The sequence below is a fragment of the Drosophila navojoa genome, chromosome 4 (genome assembly GCF_054131105.1).
Source record: "Drosophila navojoa isolate 15081-1374.11 chromosome 4, UAZ_NAV_1.0, whole genome shotgun sequence".
Taxonomy (NCBI): domain Eukaryota; kingdom Metazoa; phylum Arthropoda; class Insecta; order Diptera; family Drosophilidae; genus Drosophila; species Drosophila navojoa.
In genome coordinates, this window is record NC_142892.1 from 19,659,775 (window position 1) to 19,677,642 (window position 17,868).

At 38.7% G+C, this 17,868-nt stretch overlaps 5 protein-coding genes across 9 annotated transcripts; 3 read left to right on the forward strand and 2 right to left on the reverse strand.

Annotated features, from left to right (window-relative positions):
* Positions 1–3,316: 3,316 nt before the first annotated feature.
* RhoGDI (rho GDP-dissociation inhibitor) lies at positions 3,317–7,095 on the reverse strand. 2 transcript variants are annotated; one of them, XM_018102281.3, is made up of 5 exons: positions 6,917–7,095; positions 5,234–5,427; positions 5,050–5,159; positions 4,874–4,988; positions 3,317–4,298 (listed from the first exon to the last, which is right to left on the reverse strand). In XM_018102281.3, the coding sequence occupies exons 2-5, from the start codon at positions 5,415–5,417 to the stop codon at positions 4,102–4,104; spliced, it is 606 nt and encodes a 201-aa protein (XP_017957770.1). In that variant the 5' UTR covers positions 5,418–5,427; positions 6,917–7,095; the 3' UTR covers positions 3,317–4,101. The 2 variants fall into 2 exon arrangements, with proteins under 2 accessions (XP_017957770.1, XP_089115307.1); XM_089259181.1 differs by having other exon boundaries at positions 5,234–5,423; positions 6,917–7,090.
* Positions 7,096–7,296: 201 nt separating this feature from the next.
* Positions 7,297–8,525, forward strand: LOC108652178 (metaxin-2). The gene is made up of 2 exons (XM_018102279.3): positions 7,297–7,503; positions 7,566–8,525. The coding sequence occupies exons 1-2, from the start codon at positions 7,417–7,419 to the stop codon at positions 8,289–8,291; spliced, it is 813 nt and encodes a 270-aa protein (XP_017957768.1). The 5' UTR covers positions 7,297–7,416; the 3' UTR covers positions 8,292–8,525.
* Positions 8,526–9,134: 609 nt separating this feature from the next.
* On the reverse strand, positions 9,135–14,138 carry Su(z)12 (Polycomb protein Su(z)12). Of its 4 annotated transcripts, XM_018102276.3 has the most exons (7): positions 13,476–14,138; positions 13,367–13,413; positions 12,820–13,303; positions 11,914–12,757; positions 11,026–11,855; positions 10,175–10,465; positions 9,806–10,074 (listed from the first exon to the last, which is right to left on the reverse strand). In XM_018102276.3, exons 1-6 carry the CDS (start codon positions 13,714–13,716, stop codon positions 10,185–10,187), a joined length of 2,727 nt encoding a protein of 908 aa, XP_017957765.1. In that variant the 5' UTR covers positions 13,717–14,138; the 3' UTR covers positions 9,806–10,074; positions 10,175–10,184. The 4 variants fall into 4 exon arrangements, with proteins under 4 accessions (XP_017957767.1, XP_017957765.1, XP_089114887.1 ...); XM_018102278.3 differs by lacking the exon at positions 10,175–10,465 and having other exon boundaries at positions 9,135–10,074; positions 13,476–14,133; XM_089258761.1 differs by having other exon boundaries at positions 9,806–10,462.
* Positions 14,139–14,410: 272 nt separating this feature from the next.
* On the forward strand, positions 14,411–15,364 carry Pfdn6 (prefoldin 6). Its single transcript, XM_018099702.2, has 4 exons — positions 14,411–14,535; positions 14,719–14,857; positions 14,921–15,146; positions 15,203–15,364. The coding sequence occupies exons 2-4, from the start codon at positions 14,785–14,787 to the stop codon at positions 15,279–15,281; spliced, it is 378 nt and encodes a 125-aa protein (XP_017955191.1). The 5' UTR covers positions 14,411–14,535; positions 14,719–14,784; the 3' UTR covers positions 15,282–15,364.
* Positions 15,365–15,491: 127 nt separating this feature from the next.
* Positions 15,492–17,722, forward strand: Grasp65 (Golgi reassembly-stacking protein 2). Its single transcript, XM_018102593.3, has 2 exons — positions 15,492–15,739; positions 15,865–17,722. Exons 1-2 carry the CDS (start codon positions 15,694–15,696, stop codon positions 17,328–17,330), a joined length of 1,512 nt encoding a protein of 503 aa, XP_017958082.1. The 5' UTR covers positions 15,492–15,693; the 3' UTR covers positions 17,331–17,722.
* Positions 17,723–17,868: the final 146 nt, after the last annotated feature.

Below are 17,868 nucleotides of genomic sequence, written 5' to 3' on the forward strand. Positions count from 1 at the left end.
AATTCAAGTGTTAAAGGCCAACCCGAAAGTGATATACGAATATATGAGTGATAACCCAAATTAATTGGATTAGCTACATATATAAACAGTATAAAAGTCTTTAAAAAATTCTTAAAGTTTCAAAGGTTTCTGATTATGGCCCATTATCATATTTTTACTGATTGACGCAAAAATCTTGAATATCTAAAATCAATGCCCTTACAAAATGCAGATGATGAGCTATTTGAATAAATATATTCACAAATCACCCAAATCGGCAAAAAAGAAACCAGCAGAAAAATTTCAATATAAATGAAAATTATTCTGCTGTCCAATGGGGAGAACGAACACCTACAAAAAGCACCAGATACTCCCTCTACCACCGCCACCCACTTGGACTCGACGCAAAGGTCATGAGCCGACAACAAACTTTGCCGAACATTCGAAAAAGAAAAAGCATCGTCCTGTTTGCATGTCTGTCGGTCTGTCGCTGGCATACTTCTCAATGTCCGCTCGCAGAGTTCGGTGGGCGTGTCCGGTGCGTGCCGTTCAGCCCATTTGTCTGCTTATCTGTGGATACCTTTAAACGACTTACAGGAAGTCTCTTTAAAGCTATCCTACTCAGAGCTTATGAGCCTTCCCTGCCCAGAGACAGTTGAAAATGGGTGAAGAGTAAATTTATGCATAAGGCAGATGACATGGGGTATGTTTCCACACTGCAATCGGTGCATTATCAATATGCATTTCTTATATGCAAATATCTATATATATCAGATGTAATAGAGGGGGACATTTCATATACATTTCCTATTCATCCAATTGTATTATATATTAGTGTTATATGTATCGTATTATACATTATTTATCATATAGTTGTACACTGCCTGACTTGTTGTTCTGAATATTTTAAATATTTTCATAAACATAGTAAAGCCAATTTGTTACAATGCATATCATTGACTTCTATTCTAGAAAGAAACCTTTAAACAACTCCCTTTTGTCTTACTGCGCTTCCTGCTTTGATAAATTATGCAGCCAGTCCAAATCTCTTAAGTATATTAACAAAATCGTATGGCAAAAGAATACAGTACTAAGGAATCCATTGTAGTTCATTTAAATGTACCCTGTAGAATGAATCAATACTCGTATAATAGCAGTAGTAACCTTTAAAATAAATCAATACAATAGTAGCACATCAAATTATTTATATAAAAAACTGGGCAAGCACAATGCTATTAACAAAAGTTGAGTTTATATTTTCACCTGACGTTAAAAATCACAATATACCCTAAAGGCCTACATCACTATGTCGAGGATATACAATAAAGACACTAAGCTGTCTTCTGGAACTACGCAAATGCTGCGTGATATACGCAAAAATATATTCATCATACGCCTCGTCGTCCGCACTGGCAAAGGCCTAAAACTTTTGCACGTTCGCTCGCCTCTCGGCATACGAAATGAACCGCACGCACAAATCTTTGGCATATTCAATTAAGTTTTAATAGACACATTTCGAAGGCAAAAAGGGGACAATATGAAATAATAAAATCATATTGAATTTTATGAGCAAGGAGAAAAGGTTTTCGGTTAGTTAGCCAAAAGTAAAAGTCGTATAATGTGAAAGTATTTTATGAATTCGTAAATTGCAATAGACACTGTTGTTGTTGTTTATGCCCATGGAAGCAAGCCATTATGTAATGGAAGGAGAAAACCCAAAATATCATGATGCCTGAAACAGTGTTAATTGTATTCAGTTTGCAAGCCATTTGCAACAGCTGCAGTTGAAAGCATCGACCTACAGACAAAATGCCACACGTCTGGCTACCAATGCTTGTTGCTTCTTTTTACCATACACTAGCAGAGGGCATATTGAATTTTGAACATATATATAAAGTACAAAAAAAAGATTATAAATATATAAATGAGATTCTTCAATAGCTATAGAACATTTAGATCTAATAATTTGTTTGTCAGTCTCTCTGTCTGTCTTCCTATCTATCACACAGGTTGTCTTTACATCTGTTTGCCGGACAAAAGAAAGAAGAAGAACTACAGAAGTTCACTCAAGATCTCCGTACATGTATGTATGTATATATGCAAAAGTATTCATTTGACAAAACGAAGCAAGAATGCTTGCAGTAGCAGAGAGCGTTCCCATTGGTCACTTGAAGCTCAATTGCAACGATCCCTACCTTTTGTCGGGCTCAACATTTGAGAGTGACATCGGCTTTGAGTGAAAGGCGCCCTATATAAAGGGCAGCAGCTGCAGCATTTCGTCAGTCCCCAGGCTTGTTGAGGGTCAGACGTACAGTGCAGTAAAGTGAAATGAAGTGAAGTGAAGTGAAGTGAAGTGATCTGATCGTTTGGCTAAGCATTAAAAACTTTGAGGAAATACTTACAGTAAACGAAAGCAGGAAATGCTTAGAAAAATACCTAAGGAATATAGAATAGAAGAAATATTTAAAGGAAATTCTTAGAAAAAATACTTAGAGGAAATACTTTGACGAATTACTTAGAGGAAACAGAAGAAATTCTGACTGGAAATACTTAAGAGGATGTATAAATTCTACATAATCACACAAAACTCTATTCAACATTTGGAGATTCAGCTTCTACAGATGTAGAAAATATAATTTTATCACTAATTTTCGATAAGGTTTTTATTTAAAACTAGCACGTCATTGTTTACGTGGATAAAAGACCAGCTGTTGCCATTCTACTGCTATGTACTGTTAAATCTTTGTTGCCAAAAGCAGAGAGATAAGCTAGCACTAAATTTAAATTGAAAATTAGATTTACCAACAATATTACAAATTTGTTTTACATACTGTTGTGTGAAAACATATATTTATATGAAAAATTGCGAAAAACAATAATATAATTACAGAGCATACAAATGTACGCCCTCCGGTTAATTGCTTTTAAAATTTATTAGAAGAAAATGCCTGCAGGTTCTTATTGTTGTTGATGTTCCATTACACGCATTTCGCTTTTTATCCAGCTCAAATTCCCTGGGGACATTTGCTCCATATTTTTAGCTGTCAATTTAATTTGTTATGCCATTGTCACTGTCTCTTTGCCCAATTCGTCTTAAAATGTACAATTTATTATTTTATGCATTTTATATTGCGTTCTCACCGGGCAACATGTTGATAACAAATGTAAACATGGCTTAGGCGCGCGCTCTCTTTCTCTCTCTCTCTCACTCTCCAACACGCAAGCACACGTATTCACTTCGCTTCATACAGCCTGAAGAAAAAGTTCGTATACATTTTCTATGAATCTTACAGCATGTGAGCAGTAAAAACGAATTAAACTCAAGACATTTGAAATATATATTTAAATACATTTTATTCTCATTGCTTTCAGTTGCTTTGCCTGCTCTCACTTATATTGTACACAAATTACACAGATAGATTTGTTAGAATAGAGTACAGAGTGTAGCATTCAAATGTTTTCAGCTTTTAAAATTATCAAATGCATTAAACGGTTTTCTTTTTACATCTAGAGTACATACATGTTATATATTAAAGATGCACCTGCGGTGGAATACATCTTTGGGTATTGTTCTCATGTTTTAATTGAATGCTTCTTATATATATTTATCAAATCAAGTTTATATTTCCATTACGTTAACGCTTTTAATACAAGGCAAATGCACCAAACTTTCTTAAAGTTTATCTTCTATAAATCTTTCATCCTTAGAACTTTTTGAAATTTTATGTTATACATATCCAATGGCATTTGAAACTGACTGATTTTGGTGGTACAAATGACTGACTGACTGACTGACTGATTGATTGGCTGACTGACTGACTGTTAATATACAGCAACAAAGGCGTGACTTGCTTATTGTTAACACACATTCCATTTATATATAGTATCAAAAATACTTTATATGACTTCATTTACAAATTTTTAAAAATATTTTAGGTAATACCGTTAACAAAAATACTTGACAAATAGGAATTTCGCTTTTCATTTTTTGACAAATTCACAAAAATAGTTTATATTAATTTGGAACCACAAATTAGGTGACTTGTATGCATATATGTGTGGATTTGTGTGTGTGTGTGATTTAGTGTCTGTGCGAAGTTGTTTCTCTGTGTGTGATGTGCCTTATGCCCAGTCCTTCTTGATCTCAAAGGTCCAATCCCATTTCAGATGTATGTGCTTGTCATCATCCGTGAATACCGATGAAACAGAGTAGGTGCCCCTCGACACCATGCCCGAGGGCGCCTCCTCAGCTGGCGTCAAATAAAATTGAATTTCCTTCTTGGGGGGATAGGAGCCAACCATATGCGTCATTTTATCCACTGCGATTAAGCATTATAAAAATATTATAAATATTAATGTATATCCATAAAAAGCTACGAAACAGGCTTACCAACAACTTAAAGCAATAAAAATTAATTATCCAGTATGTGTTAGGCATTAAAGTTATAAAGATATATTGTTAGTATTGTCTCAGCACATTATTAAAGTAAATATTGCAAATGTTATTAGCACTATGTAAACTACACTAAATATGCCGCACAGCAAAGCTGTGCCATCGAAACTGCTGCCCATGTTTATTATAAAACAGAAATGTGCTTTGCGTGAAGGTATAAAACATACTAACTACCTAGTTAGGTGGGGCACGACAAACCCAGCCGGCCATGACAATCTAAAGCCCTAAAAGTGCGGTAGAACCAAACGGCACTGACCAAGTGTTACACAAGCATGATTAAACATATTCTTAGCCATGTTTAGTTTCATGTATATACAATACATGTTTACTATAAATAAAGAATATCTGTTTATCAAGAGACAGATTCAATTTCTTATTTTCTATGAACGTATCGGTAACAAGCAATTGTTATGTTGTTTATTTTGCGAACGATATGCTTACCTGGCACTCCCATTCGATAGGTCTTTTGCACATACTTAAGGCCATGAACAATTTCGCGTTGCACGATAAAATCGATGCGCACCTTGTATTGAACACCTTCCTTAATCACAAAGATCTACGGAGAAAATCCAAAAATCAGTCAACTCTACATACAATGGTATTATACAAAAACTCACCTGCTTTTTTAGATGGCTAATATCTCCACTCAAATCTAATTCCATATCGTCGCGTCCCTCAACGACAAGCGCCAGTTTCTTAACAATCACCTTTCGGGGATCATTGGGATCTATTTTATATAAATTTAAAAGAACGCACAGCTTCATTAGTCTGTTATCAATATTTGTGCTACTATATATTTACCAACGATTATAGTCTCGGTTTGAGCTGCACCCAACAAAGCCTCCTTATAGCGACGCAAACTTTCATCTTCCTGATCGGCAGCCATTATCTCCTCAATTGTCTTCTCGGGTGGAGCCTGATAGTTGGCATCATGCACATCGTCATCATGTGGGTCGACATGTTGGTGCGTCTCTGTTTCAGCCATGGCGATCTAACTGAAAATATTAATATGGAACATCAAAAAATTATAAGTTTTATATGAATGCAAATATACCATTGTAATCAATAACTTATATATAGCTTCTTTTCTGTTATCCATCGCATCACTTAACTGTCTAAACACTATTTGTATATATATACTCCAGGTACGCAAAAGTTTGTATAATTTCCTCTCGTTCAATAATATTGATTAAAATCGAATTATTAACGCATAAGTGAACGCCGCTTAGCCACAGAAAGAAAGCTTGCCAACCCATGGATGCAGCTGAGCTCGTATGTAAACATAAATACATACACATATACTAAACATATACACATACATAAATATATATATATGTACATACATATATTGACCTGGCCGAATACGGGCCCGCATGGGCAGATAAGGCAAAAAACAAAAAAATATACATATATACATATGTATACACAGCAATAGAGCGAAAAGGCATGAGAGGGCGCTCGACCGGCATTGAATAATATTGACCAGAATGGGTTGGCTGCTATCGCCCCCCACACGCATACACAGAGTCACACACACATACGTATACACACACACACATTTAACATTTCGTTTTTTATCTGGTTTCTGTTGTTATTGTTGTCATTGTTGTTCATTATCTAAATACACGTTGCTTAGCTTTATGCCCATTTCCTTTTTTGTAAAACATTTAGTTTGTTCGTTTTCAATTACAATTTACTTAAATGGTTTTCTATATGCATAATGTACTAATTAAAATATAGCTGCTGACTTATTGTGGGCATAATAATAATAATGATTGTAATTCTGACGCATGACCAGCGACAGACGAGATAATAAATTTGTATTTGTATACAGTTTTGTATGTTTTACTTCTGATTTTTAGTATACATATTACTCACAAAAAAAAAAAAATTCTAAGAAAAAACGTTTTTTGCAACACGAATTCCAGTTTGCCATTGTGTTTGAATTGGAATTACGAAACGAAAATTAATTAAGTGTGAATGCAAAATAAGCAGGCCAAAGGCAAATTGAAATTAGAACACTCAGAAACAAGCAAACCACACGATCAAAAGAAACAAATTTCAAACACACACAAATTCAGACAAGCAATTGATCGAAGAACAATGGAGAAAAAATAGCTTTGACGACCCCCCGTCAAAACTGTGAGCAATGCTGACCGAGGAAATTGTATTCAAGGAAAGTAACGCAGCGATGACGCTGCTTCTGCTTAGACAGCCTGATAAAATAATGCACGGCACGGAGCGGCAGAGACCCAGACGCATGAATCACACACACTAACACAAGCGCATACATCCGCACCCACACGCATTGGCCGCATAGGCCGGTGTTCTCCGATTATTGGCCAGCAAAATATTTTCGGGAGTGGCATATCTATGGATGGCAGAGATAAGCGTTTGTTTCAAGAATTTGTTAACTCAATATTGTTATTTAGCCTGCACACACACACATGTAATCACATGTATAAGTTGTTAATAACAACTCACCTCTCTATTCTTCGAATATAGCTTTCTAAATTTGAAAACGCGAATTTTTTTCCACAATATATTTATAACACAAATAATTTTAATACTTTGATATAAACAAGAAAAACAACAAAAAACGCGCAGCAAAAGGTGCAAGCTGTGACAATCTGATAGAGATGAGTGAGGACCTTCTTTACTCGATACTTTAGAGAAAATACAAACTTATCGACTTATCGAGTCGTACATTTTGAGTAACTAATAAATAGCAATTTTCCTATAGATATAGCAAGAATTACTGTAAATATTAAGTAAATTTCAGTTTAATCCATATAAACCTGGTTTTAAATAATATTCAGATACTAATTAACCGATTTTAAGAAATTGTATCTAATTTTTAATCTAGCGCGTACTTTAAATGCGCTGTTCTGAAAGTAATCGTGAATGTAACTAACAAAAGCAGAAACAGCTGTAGAGAGATTACTTCATCGCCGCATTAAAGTCTTAACAATAATCAACACAAAATGCAAACTTCCCAATACTTAAATCAATTACACACCGCTGACAAATTGTCCGAAGAACCCTGGCCAGAAGATGCGACGCTCTATCAGGTAAACGGAGAGCAACAAAATAATATTAAATATTTATACATATGTTTTTCTATTCCCTCCAGCCCTTCGAGGCGGAGCAGATTCTATTACCAGAGAGCGCTAGTTGCTTGGCTGTGAAAGCATATTTAAAAATGTGCAATTTGCCATTTGGTATACGCACTTGCGCCAATGCGGAGCACATGTCACCTGGCGGTCGAATGACCAAACTACCGTTCATCCGCGCGGGTGCATTTTTATTTGCGGAGTTTGAGCCAATTGTGAATTTTGTGGAACAGAAAGACATGGCCATAGGTAGCTGGCAAGATGAGGATGAAAAGGCAGATATGCGCACATATGTCTCGCTTGTAGAGAACATCTTTACTATGGCGGAACTGTATGTGAGCTTTAAAAACGAACGAGTCTACAAAGAGGTCACTGCACCGCGAAATGGAGCCGTTTATCCGTGGCCATTGAATGTAATTCAAAATTATAGCAAACGTCGCAATGCACTGCGTCAATTGAAGGTCTATCAGTGGCACGATCTGGATATCGATCAAGTCATTGATAAAGTGGCCAAATGTTGTGAGACACTCGAATATAAACTGAAGGAATCACCAGATACACCCTTCTTCTTTGGTGACCAGCCTTGTGAATTGGATGCCATTGCCTTTGGTCATTTGTTTACGATCTTAACAACAAGGCTGCCAAACATGGCGCTGGCGCAGACTGTACAAAAATTTGGCCATTTGGTTTCATTTTGTCGCTTCATCGATGAGAAATATTTCCAAATGAGGTGCTTGCAAGAGTAACTATTTAATGGTTCACGCTCCTATCATTTTGTATATAAACGATGTATGACAATATCATATTAATTTGTTTAAGTTTCGCTTATTTTTAGCCCTCAATCGTACTGTTAATATTTATGTTCAGCATTTATCCACAACACTTTAAGCATTTACCATGCTTTGTACAATACAATTACCTTAATGCAGTTAATTTTTAATTTGTATCACGGCTTCGCTTCAACAAACCCAAACTTGAATTTAATATTATTGGATTTCGATTTAATAACTCAATACATTTTTTTACAGCAAATAAATACTTTACTCCTGGGCGCAACTAACAAATATTTTTTTCAAAAAATTTGAATGAGTGTTGATAATAATTGTTAAATATTTTTTATAATAAATGCTACATTAAAATGAATATTAGTTTAATTGAAGTTAATTGGTATATTTAAATCGAAGACATAGTCGACCTGTTATTCTGTTATGCAAAGCTTGGGAAGATTTTCTACCGTTCAATATAATCACTCAACACTTAACGGTGCTTCTATGTATGTACATATATCGAAAGGAAATGGAATTTGCAATCAAACCCAATTAACTGGATTTTACTAAATCAAAAATGGATTGACTAAATGGTTGCGTCTGTTTCCCAATTACTGACGCCAACAGAGTGATACGATTGTGAAATACTGTACTTTGTTGTCTCCGTTGCCTTTTTACTATACAAATTCTGCAAATCAATGAAGAGCTCCCTTAATCTAAAATACAGATAATTAGTATTAACTGTAATAGCTATAAGCCCACAATCCAGCTCCGTTCGCACAGTGAAAAGAAACATATCAGACTTTAATGAAAAGGCAAAAATTGGGTGCACTGTAAAAATATATATGCAACATTTTATTCAGCGTAGCTTAAATAGATTTTTGTTTATTCATTTCCTAAATGGTTTGATGGTTTGCATTTCGCTTTTCTGTAAACATTTTCAGCGCTAATTTACATAATATAATTTATAAATATTGAACTCGTATGGAATTCAATAGAATTGCATACATAAATTCATTTTGCAATGTACATAGTGTGTTTTTATAATATTACAATCATACGTAATTATTACAATTGTTTAAATGGAAATATATGCATCGTAATCGTTAAGTATCTTGCATTCAAATATATTTATAAATATGTATATATATTTGTCACTGCATTTAATGATTATTTGGTACCTCAACTGTAAAATTGATTTGTTTATTATTATTTACTTTTTTTTTTTGTTTTTTTTTTTTTAATGTTACTGAACACGTTACTAATGTCCAATACGCTAAACGGTACACAATTAACACAACACAATAATAATAAAAATAATTATAATAAAAAATTATTCATTTATGGGGGAGGTCGAAAATCGAATTTGTATAAAAAAAACTCTAAACACCAAACCAGTACATCAAACGAAACGCCTTCTTCCTCGATTGCCTCCTTTTCGTCCTCTTCCTGATGCAGTTGGTTTCTCAGTTGCAGCAACAGCAGCAGCGCCGCTTGCGTCAGCGCCTTTCGTACTTGGTCACTGGCACAGACAGACGCGTGCGCAGTCCATGGGACGGTGCTGCGGTGCTGCTGCTGCCTGCGCTGCTGTTCGACCTGCTGCGCTCCATTGCGGAGCGACGCCGCTTGTTGTTGTTGCTGTTGATGCTGTTGCTATTATTTGCTGGCAGTGAAAGATTATTGCTTTTGTTGCGCGTCGATGATCCGTTACCAGTGGCGTTGCCCTCGCTGTAGCGCTGCCTTTTGCTGATCACAGCAGTATCTGTATGTGTGTGTGCGTAAGTGCATGTGTGTGAGAGAGAGTGTGTGTGTAAAATAGTTGGTAACATGAATGCAAAAGTTAAATGCGATTTACGAATTACATTTTCTAGCTTAATTATCTTTAACGGGGGAAGTAGCACTCCCAGTTACACCAACATCAACATCAACATCATCCACATCAACATCACCATCATCATCATCATCATCATGATCATCATCATCAATATCATCATCAACATGAACAGCTGCTTCATCAACATCATTAACACCATCCCCATTGCCATTCTCATTGTCATTGCCATTGTCATTGTCATTGTCATTGTCAGCAGCCAATACCTGCGGCGCATCCACAGCGGCCAGTTCTTCCAACTGTTCCACATCAGCCATTTCTGCTGTTTGCCAAAGCACATTGTAAAACAAATGTAAATCCGAAACAAACAAAAGATGGAAAACAAAGAGAAAGAGAGAAAAAAACATTGGGCAATTTGCCATGATAATAATAAATTTTGATTCAAATTTTGAATAAGTTTTTGGTTTTTTTTTCTGGTTTGCTGGTCATTGGCGTTATCAATGAGAACTTCCCATGGATATGACGATGACGTTGGCGCAGTGATCCTTAAGATGTTAGTGTAAGAGCATGTATGTATATAAATGAATTAGGCATATGGTAAGAAAATACATACAAGTTGTAAAAATAAAAAAAATAAAATAAAATTATAGGCTCTTACTGTCTTTAGTAAAGAAAAATAGAATATAAAAGTAAAGAAAAAAGGTGTTGTAAAAGGAAATGTAACGTAAAACACTTTGGAATTTGGGATAATATACGAGGTGTTCATGGCACTCAATGCCTTACGCTGAAACTGAGTATGGTGAAGCAAAATGAATTGATTATGATGAATAATGAATGTTAGGTGATTGAGATTTGTTAGGCCCTCGAGGGGCCGACACTTACCTTTAGCGGGCAGTTTGCGTTTGGCTAAAGAATTGGGTGTTCTGCTGTCGGACGCACTTAATCGTCCGCCGTTGGCATTCCGCTTGAGACCCGGATCAGAACGTCGTTCGCGAGTAGTAGCCAAATTGGCAGTGATTGGTTGATCAGCACTCTTTTTGGCCACATTCTTGCTGCTGTTGCCGCCATTGGTGGACAAACTATCCTGGTCAAGTGCTGCTGCAGCTGCGGCGGCTGCAGCATTGGCTCGCTTAAGATTGGCCGGCATGCGTTTGGGTGGCTGCATGGCGCTGGCAGCGTTGCCCGATGAGGTAGTTGCTATATCATTGCTGGAGCTCGTCGCTGGCTTCTGTGGCGATCTTTGCTTCAGATCGTCCTGCTTCTTGTGCATGCCCACATCCAACCAGTATTTAAGTTGCGCCTCACGCTGTCGCTGCATCAGCTCCTGGCCAGCGGCATATTTGCTAAGCATCCCCTGTAGCTTCTGCACAGTCTTGTAAACTGTCTCTGCCGCAATCAGGCCGTAATCGAACAGCGAGCACATGTGCAGTATAAAATTGCGATAGAGATTCTTACGTACAATCTCATGACCCTTGGCATCCAGGAACATTTCGCAGGCCAATGGCAGCTGGCAGTCACCTACGAAGCCATGGCGCATCACATGCAGATTCCAAAGTTTCATTAGCTCCTTCTCGCCTTCGTTGACATCGGAGAACTCATCAATCATTTGAATGGTCTTTTGGCGCAGCCAAAGTGGATCGCTCTCGCCTTCCGAATCAATGTCCAGCTCTTTAGGATGCACCGGCAGGCAGGTCTCCGTATGATGATACAATCTATATCAATTATATATCAATTTTCATCATAATTATTATTGTAAAGTGGATTCCTCACCTATTGTGCCCGGTTATGTATGAACGCTGATTGCTAATGTCATCCTCATCCAACTCTAGGAATTCATCGAGGCAGGTCTTTTGGCGCCTGGGCCTACACACCATCAAGCTAGTGACTGAGGTGCGTCTTACCGGACCACAGGTGCGTGCAAACGAAGAGCCCGATGGTCCGGCCAAATCATAGGGTGACCCGGCATAAGATCCATCGTAGGCATCATTAATGGTCACATCGATACGAGCACCGCTGCCCGCCGGCTGATACGTAAAATTGAAGCGCGCATGGCACAACTTGAGATGCTTTAAAAGCGCATACAAACGCAGACAGTCTAATCCACACCATGGACAGTTCAACTCCTGTGTATACTCCGTCTGTTGACGCGTGTTGTTGCTGTACATAAAATTGTATACGATTTGTATGAGCTCCGGAACTGCTTTGCAGACACTGCCATTCTTAAGGCCATTACAATTGTTGTTGTTATTATTATTGTTATTGTTGTTGTTGATATTGATGTGGTCTACATCGGTATCCAAATGCTGTACATAACTTTGTATCTCGGATGCTGCAATAATGTCGGGTAACTGCTCATTCGACAAAGTCAAATGGAATTTGAGCATAGGACTCTGCTGATACACATCGTAGGTCAATGAAAGTGGAATGTAACTGTCAGGCATGGTCTCCCAGGTGCATTTCTTTGGTGAGAACGATTTAATGCTCGACGAATTCAACGGTTGGAGCATTGCCTCGTATTCGCCCTCAGTGATAAAACCACTCGACTTTTCATACAATATTAACTCCGAGCCATACATCTTCTCATTGCTGCGTGATCGCTTGTTGGGCGGCGTTGCTGTTGGAAAGTTATTCACATAAGTAATCTATATTTAGCTACGTTTCTCTACACTATCTCACCTGCATTTTCATCATTGCACGTCTGTGGCTGCATTTTGATACGAAAGAGCAGCTTGTACAGCGTATGCTGATCGCCCATGGGTCGCATTGTCTGCAGAGGGATGCTAATGGTTGCATGCTCATTGACGCCCTCAGTTGGATTGTATACTATTTGGCAGCTCTTGCTCAACAGCTCCTGAAAATCCAGTGTGCTGTCCTTACGCTTGCTGCGCGTGATCTTATAGAGTGTTGTCTCCACACAGACCCTCTCGCCCGGCTGACAGAGTAGCTGATCCTGTCCCTGCCTCAGCAGATCATCGGTGTCTTGTGGCTTGAGCTTTTCGTGTAGCGAATCGTAAATTATATGCAGGTAGTTTTGGGGTACAGCCTCAGACTTTTGTGTGATCATGTCCAAAATAGAGTCGATCTTGAAATTTGCACGTTTTTTGTTATTTCGTGACATACGCTCCTTCATATAACTAAGTGTCCGATTTAGGAATATGGGCTGCATAATGAGAACACACAAAATATACCTCGATTCGTATGCAAAAATAAATAATAAGCTTACGTTTGTTTCGTGCCGATTGCGTAGGTAGCGATAGATTTGTGTGGGTTCTGCAAAAGTTTATTGATTAGTAACACTGCAGCTGAGCATGCTGGGAACATTTCAAACATACTTTCAAATGCCTGTAAAAAGAGTTCCTGCTCTTGTTGGTGTCCATTCAGTTTCGCATGGGTTTCATTGTGGTTTGTTGTTGAAAGGTTTGATGCTGCTGCCGCTGCCGACGCTGGCGCTGCCAACGCTTCGTTTGTGACCGCATCTGCATGTCTACTTCCATTATTTAGCCCATTTATGTTGTTTGCCACAACACCCGCATTATCGCCATTGTCCCTTTCACGTTTCTTAGTGGGTGCCATTGTTTTGAGGGGGAGGCGGAGGGTGCTACCTTTGCCTCAGTCGTTTTACAAACGCACCGCCGCTGCACACACACGCACTAACACACTTTGCCCTGCTGCCTGCTGTAGCGTTGCTGCACTTTCAGCAAACACGAACTATCGCTGCATTTGTTTGTTAACACATTTTTATGTTTTGTTAAGTGCGTGAATTTTGTTTATTTCTTTTTTCCGTAGGTTGTTGCGTGTTTTCGCCTTTTTTCTTTTTCGGCGCGAAACCGTATGCTTTGTGCAGCGTTTCTGGTGTTATTATAGGAGCCGTGTCACGATACAATTGAATGATGCGAGCTAATAAACTTAATATTTGGCTATATTGGAGTCGAAGTCATTTTCTGATATATTTTAATTGTATTACGATTGCTGCTAGTTATTTTGTTACACGAGTCAAACTTTAATTAAACCGAAGTAACTATTTATTTCTAAGAATACAGAAATCGTACCGTGCAAGCGGCCTTTCTGCTGAAACACACCCCCGCGGTGTTTTACAACATTGTATTTGTCTAAGTTTTAATTCAGCAATTATATTATTATTTATATTTAAGAGATCCTTATAATGGTTTCAATTCTTAAAACGGCTAATATATTTAGTTTTATAAAACAACCGAATTTATGTTTGTAATATTTATTTAAAAAAATATACATAAAACATTGAATACATTGTCAGCTGTTTTCCAGTGTTGTATTTCGATGAATAGCAGTCTCATATATTAATATAAAAGCGTGCGCTGTTGATTGAGCTTTGAGTAGCCTTTACAAAATCGTCTTAGTTTTTAAAGTAAATAGGTAAATATTGATATGTAATACATTTGCGATCGTCCCTTTACACAAGGGAAAATAGATAAAAGATCAACAGTAAATAATAACACTGAGTGATAGCATGATGTCAAGTTGCAAACACACACGCACTCATACATACAATTTCGAACAATGCCTTTGCTAAATTTTGTTAAACAAATTATTTTACAGGCCCCAGCCGGCAACTGTTTAAAATTTTGAAGAATTCTCTGAACAGCTAAGCATCTATCGTACAAAATGGATAAAAATAGCACAGCCTTGTATAAAAAAATGCAAGCCGAAGTTGAGTCATATCAAAACCTGCAAAAATGTAAGAAAATTAAAAATATTGTCTGCAGAGTGTGCCTCTTATATGTACATTCTTCATTTACAGCTTGTGTTAAGGTCGTAAAGCAGCGAGCACTTCTTGAGAGTCAGCTAAATGAAAATAAGTGTGTACTAGATGAATTAAATTTGCTTGGCCCCGAAAACAAAGTTTTTAAGCTGTTTGGCCCCGTTCTGGTGAAACAGGATCTGGAGGACTCTCGGCAAAACGTTGCCAAACGCATTGAATACATCTCTAAGGAATTAAAAAGCTCCACGGACACACTAGAAAATATGTATGTTAACTAATTTCCATTACCTATGAAATATATTAATTGTTTTTGTTTTGCAGGGAAAAGGATATGCTGAAACATCGCGAGGCTGTCTCTAAATACCAACAGCAATTTCAAGTCGCGGCAGCCATGAAATAATAGGAACTGCTTTAATCATTATTTATTACATTTTGTCACTTTGAATAGACATACGCATTGAAAATCAAATAAATACAGTTGAACTTAAACACAATCATTTCTATTAGTAAATATATTATTTCAATGTTTCTAATGTATATTTTTGTATGCCTATTTCCCATTTGTTCCTCTGTTAATGTCATAGCGATAATATCGAATTTCGATAACATTTATAATATCAGTCTCTTGCATCCCTGGTGGGTGTGCGAGCGAGATGCATTAATCGAGACCATTTAAAACACTGAAAATTGTACCACAAAAATTGCCACGAAGAACAGAACTCTCTTTAGTGCCGCATCAAAATTAAACAATTGAAGCTGTATTGTCAGCAAACTAAGTCTTTAGCATATTTGTTGCGAAAAGAGTTAAAACAATGGGATCAAGTCACAGCGTTCATGTACCCGGCGGCGGCACCGAAGGTAAATTACCACGTAAACTGTGTCAATTGCTCTAGAAGAATTGACAACCAATCATATGCATACACGCACACACTGACGTAAACGAAAAATAAACACAATTTCTGTATTTTCAAACACAACAATAGGCTACCACGTACTCAAGGTGCAAGACAACTCGCCTGGCCAAAAGGCTGGCTTAGAGGCGTTCTTTGACTTTATAGTAGCCATAGCAGGCACACGACTGGACCAGGACAACGATATGCTAAAGGAGCTACTACGTCAGAATGTGGACAAGCCGGTGCGCATCACTGTCTATTCGAGCAAGACACAAACCGTTCGCGAGCTGACACTGACGCCTAGCAACAGCTGGGGTGGCCAAGGACTGCTGGGCGTTAGCATACGTTTCTGCTCCTTCGAGGGTGCCAACGAGAGTGTGTGGCACATTCTGGAGGTGCATCCCAACTCACCAGCCGAATTGGCGGGTCTTCGTGCCTACAGCGATTATGTGATCGGCGCTGATGCCATTCGCCATGAGAACGACGATCTATTCACATTGATAGAGACGCACGAGCAGCAGCCGCTCAAGATGTACGTCTACAATCTGGACGATGATGCTTGCAGAGAGGTTACCATCAAGCCGAACACGGCTTGGGGCGGCGAGGGAGCTCTTGGCTGTGGCATCGGCTATGGCTATCTACATCGCATACCCGTGCAGCCTGCACCTGCCCCGGCTCCTTCAACGGGACCTGCTGCCGCAGCTACGCCCAGTGGCCAATCGAATCCTGTTACGTCGTCTGTTGCACCCACCAACAGTGCTGTTGTCGCACCAACGTTGCCTTATATACCGCCGCTGGCAAACACATTTGGCTCGACCAACGCTGAGACTCGGCCACCTACTGTTGAGCCTCCGGCACAGAGCATATTCAAGACCTATTTCAATCCGGACGATGCAACGGATGCATTAAGCGCAGCACTTGAGAATCAGGCTACAATTTCTGAGCCCCAGGTTGCCGCCCCTCCCGGCAACATAGCACCGCCTACAGTTCCAGCTCCAGCTCCAGCTCCAGTTACTGTTGCTGCTACTGCTGTTGAGGCTCCAGCAATATCACAGCCACAGCAGCCACTTGCACCACCAGCGAACATCTATATACCCGGCGTCTACGATCCCAATGTCCCACAACAGAGTACGAATGTGAGCGTTGGCGGCATACCGGCCGCCCAATTGCCATTCCCACAAGCAACTGCAGCAACTTTGCCACCACCAGCCGTGCCCATGTTCTCGGTGGCCGGATTGCCGCAGCAACAGCAGCAGCAGCAGCAGATCTACATGACTGCACCGGCAGCTCTGTCGTATCCAGCTGCTGGGGCCGCTGCCCAGACCGTGCCCACGTATCCTCAGGTGCAGCCATCTATGGGCGGTCTGTTTCCTACTCAGCCAACGTCGCTGCCGCCGCAGATGGCGCATGCCTTTGCGCAGCCGCCCCAGCAACAGCCGCAGCCGCAGCCACAGCCGGCGCAAGCAGCAGCAGCAGCCAGCACTGAACAAACACAGCTAGGAGCACCACCACAAGCAGCAGTGGCCGCACCACCACCTGCGATGTCAAGTGCTTAGGTTCCACTCAACAGACACTTGCGTTAACCACTTTGAACTTCTGTACGTTGTTGGCGTCTGCATAAATTGTCGTTAAGTTTAATAATATGATTTGTTTTTATGATTCTGATTGCGATGAGCCGAAATCACGAGTGACAGCTGTCAAACATTTCAGTGCAAAATGCATAAATATAAAGCGATACATTTACCTTTACATTTATTCCAAAAAAAAAACGAAATATATATTTATATATATATATATATTAATATACACATGTATGCACGCTATATATGTGTATATATGCAAAGTACTGTAACATATGAATAAATTTTGTGTGTGGAAAGAAATGCAATGCGCAATGCGAGCTACATCAAGGATTAGTAAACAATTTTATTACTTGTGCAATGTTTAATGATGTCTTTTAATTCTCTATAAGATATATGCTTTTTACTATGTAGATTTACTTTACCCATTATCCCGTCATCTCTTTTCCTAGCTGTGGGACTAGATGATTTGATGAATTTGTTATGTCTAGGTTTCCCATATGACTATTAAACT